This window comes from Myotis brandtii, unplaced genomic scaffold, assembly GCF_000412655.1.
Source record: "Myotis brandtii unplaced genomic scaffold, ASM41265v1 scaffold37, whole genome shotgun sequence".
NCBI lineage: Eukaryota > Metazoa > Chordata > Mammalia > Chiroptera > Vespertilionidae > Myotis > Myotis brandtii.
Genome location: NW_005364225.1, coordinates 2,164,371 through 2,168,322, shown reverse-complemented (window position 1 = coordinate 2,168,322; position 3,952 = coordinate 2,164,371). Strand labels below are relative to the sequence as shown.

The 3,952-nt window shown below is 47.2% G+C and overlaps 1 protein-coding gene across 1 annotated transcript in view; it reads right to left on the bottom strand.

The window, feature by feature from the left end:
• The window catches only part of ARHGAP42 (Rho GTPase activating protein 42), a 248,988-nt gene extending 245,041 nt beyond the window's left edge, over positions 1-3,947 (bottom strand). The window contains exon 1 of the mRNA XM_014544570.1: positions 3,794-3,947. Within this exon, the coding sequence (XP_014400056.1) occupies positions 3,794-3,947 (154 nt within the window). The remainder of the gene's footprint in view (positions 1-3,793) is intronic.
• Between the last annotated feature and the right edge of the window lie 5 nt (positions 3,948-3,952).

Sequence of the window (3,952 nt, the reverse complement as noted above, 5' to 3'; positions counted from 1 at the left end):
GTGCATGAAAATTCATGCACTGGAGGGGGGGTCCCTCAGCCCGGCCTGCCCCCTCTCACAGTCCGGGAGCCCTCAGGGGCGGGAGGTGACCTGGCAATCGGGGAAGGCAACGCCCCCATCACACCTCTGCTGTTGCCACTGCCAGAAGTACCAGCCTCGGCCGGCCCGAGGTTTGCCTGCGCCTGGGCAGCCACTATCCACCATCCGAGACTTGCCTGTGCCTCAGGCCGGCCCTGGGCAGCTGGGCAGCCAGCATCCGAGGCTTGCCTGAGCCTCGGCCAGCCTTGCTTGCCTGAGCCTCAGTCAGTGGGGGGTGCAGGAGGACCCGAGGCCCGCAGCGGAGCTGAGGGGACTCCGGCGGCCGGCGTGCGGAGAGGCCGGCCCCGGCTGAGGAATGGAGGATACTCTCAACAACACGAGTTATAACTCCCAATTTGTTCAACACCACAGTCAGACTTCAGCTTCAGGGGAGGGAAGAAGAGAGGGATGGGCAGCTCATTGGAGGAGCCTGGGCGAGCTGTCAGTCAGTGGGTGGTGGGGGGGCTCAGGAGGACCCGAGGCCCCTGGTGGGGCTGAGGGGATTCCAGAGGTAGGCACACAGAGCAGCTGGCCCTGCCCCCACTGTGGGTGCTGCCATCTTGTGACAGCGTGATGGTCAATTTGCATATTACCTCTTAATTAGATAGGAGGACTGTGTGAGCACTTGTACTCACACAAACCTAGCTGGTATAGCCTACTACACACCTAGGCTATATAATATAGCCAGTTGCTTCTAGGCTACAAACCTGTGCAGCATGTTGCTGTATTAAATGCTGTAGGCAATTTTAAGACTATATTTGTTTATCTAAACATATCTAAACATAGAAAATGTACAGTAAAAATATGGTATAAAAGATAAAATATGGGCCCTGGCCAGTGTGGCTCAGTTGGTTGGAGCATTGTCCATGAACCAAAGGGTCATGCGTTTGATTCCTGGTCAGGGTACATACCCAGGTTTTGGGTTCCATCCCATCAGGGCAAGTGCAGGAGGCAGCTAATTGATGTTTCTCTGTGGCACTGATATTTCTCTCTGGCATCAATGTTTCTCTCTCTCTCCCTTCCTCTCTCTCTAAAATCACTAAAAACATATCCTTGGGTGAGGATTTTAAAAAAGATAAAATATGGCGCACATGTATCGGAAGGGCACTTACCATGAATGGAGCTTGCAGGACTGAAAATCCCTCTGGGTGGGTCAGTGAGTGGTAAGTGAATGTGAAGGCCGGGGACATTACTGTACACTACCACAGACTTTATAAACACTGCACTCTTAAGCTACACTACATTGATAAAGCAACATGAGATTAAATCAAGTACAAGAGAAAATATGCACTCAAGAGACAGAATAAACAGGAGGTACACGAGGCTGCTGCTGGTGTTACACGGCATGCTATCTCACAGCAAACTTTCATGTAAGTAGGAAGCGTATAGTCTGAAATCGGATAAAAAACTATTGTGCAGTAAATACATAAACTAGTAATACAGTCGTTTATTATCAAGTACTACGTACTGTACATAATTGTATGTGCTATACTTTTAAAGGACCAGCAGCGCAGTAGGCTTGTTCACACCAGTATCACCACAAACACGTAAGGAATGCGCCACACTACAACTTTAGAACAGCTACTACGTCACTAACCATAGGAATTTTTCAGCTCCATTGTGATCTAAGGCCCCATCGCTGCAGACCGACATGCTGTTGTATAGCACATGACTGTAACACACTCTCCCCACAAACCCAAGAATCCTAGAAAGACAGCAGGTTGTATATTTAAGTGCATCAGGCCAAAGTAACAAGGCAGGGTCTAAATGTTCATGAAACCTACGCTCAAGATTTCTTCACTTAGGAAGGGAAGATCTGTAAGAACGGAAATCAGCTGATTTCTGCAAGGCTAGATTCAAAAATCATAAGAAAGCACACCATGTTACTAGTAAAATAAGTAGTTATCACAGTTATGTAAGTATTTTCAACTTTTGAAACACTAAAACTGATCTCCAGCAGTGAAGAGAAATGCCATTTGTAGACCATTTGGCACTTCCAGCAAGAGTTGGCCCAGCATTTAGCACGCTGAAGTTGGGAAACTTTTTGAAGAGGCATCACGCTCTCGAAGAGGCAAAGAGGCTAGTCCCAAGAACTCAGGCAGGATTTGCAAACCCAAAGGAAGAAGAGCTCACATTTGTTTATACACGGGATGGAAAGAACACAGATAAGTTATATTTTTCACAAATCAGTAAATATTGTTATCAGCAGAAATTGAATGAATGTGGGCATAAAACATATTTCTTTTACCCGGGTAAGTAACGTAAGTGATAAGTAAATGTTCTAGCATTTGGAAGCACAGTGATTTCAATAAATTTTAAAAATATATTTTTATTGATTTCAGAGAGAGAGGGAGAGATAGAAACATCAATAATGAGAGTCATTGATCAGCTGCCTCCTGCATGCCCCCCACTGGGGATGGAGCCTGCAACCCCTGGAATGTTCCCTGACCAGGAATCCAACTGTGACCCTATGGTTCATAGGTCAACGCTCAACCACTGAGCCACCCCGGGGCAGGCTAATTTCAATACATTTTGCTAAACTCCATCCTTGGGATTATTAACACATGCTTCACAATACAGATCAGATACTAATGATGCCTTTTTCTGGCACACACATACCTCCCCCATGTTGTTGCTGACCTTGTACTTGACATATACAATGATGCTTCCCCTGCATTTGTCCTAAGGATTGCTAGGTCACCCAAAGGCCTCCCCACTTTATGAAAATACTTCACCAGCCATCAGAGGCCAGAGATACCAGTATTTCTGTTCAGTGGCTAAGGCATTCAGAAGCCTCTATTAAGATGTAAATATGTCCTGGGAAAGGTAACCATTCAGCCTTATTATGGATTCATTCGATTATCTATTTTAAAAACACTCTGGGGTTTCTTTTCCTAAAGCCCTAGTAATTAAAAGTGCAGATCCGGCTCCAGAGTGTGGGACAGGAGGTGGCCGAAGCCCCTGAGGGCTTGCTTTACTTCCTATGGAGGATCAGAAGCTCTGACTGGCCTTGAGCCACTGCACTCGCGTCCTCAGTGACTCCGCCAACTCCGGATCTACAATGCAAACCCCACATTAAGATGCACAATAACTTTATAATGAGATAAAATCCACTGGTCCATGCTGCCTTCCGTCATCTCACTCTTACGGGACTAGCCGCGCAGTAGGCGTGTTCACGCCAGGATCGCCACAAACTACAAATGCGTATTTTTTAAAAGCCAACTCAATGGTTGTGTCCAGTGAAGAGCCACTGACAGATACATAGGAAATTAATCATATTCTTTGAATACCACTAAACAAATGACCTCTGCTCAGCCTTAAGACAAACTCTTGAATCCTTCCTTAAGGATTATTGTTAAAGTGTTCAAATTAAAAAAAAAAAAAAAGACCAACAGTCCCCAATATTTTTTCCAAGGACGTTATACAAAAAAAAAGAAAAGAAAAAAAATGGCTTTTGATGGCTTTTGTACAACTTCACTCAGGATTCATTCCAGCGTCCAGGTGAGAATCGACCCTTCTCTGTAGCCTGGGAGTGGAGAACACCTCCGAACAAACTTTGTTGGCCACCAGCAGGGGAGCTCTTCAGCTTTTGTCCCCCAAACCCATTCAAACAAAAGAAGCTCCGTCTCCTCCTTCCCACTCCTCCGACCCGCACCCCGCGCGGTCAGCCTGGACCCCCTGGCCCCCTCAGCCCTGCACCGCCCACGCTACTCACTCCGCAGCGCCCCGATGAGCAGGGAGCCGTCCTTAATCAGCTCCTTGATGAACTTGTTGGTTCGCTCCAGCTCGATCTCGTGACACTGCAGGCGCTCCCTGAAGTCCGGGCTGTCCAAGTAGGAATCGCTGAACTCCAGCGTCGGCAGCCCCATGGCAC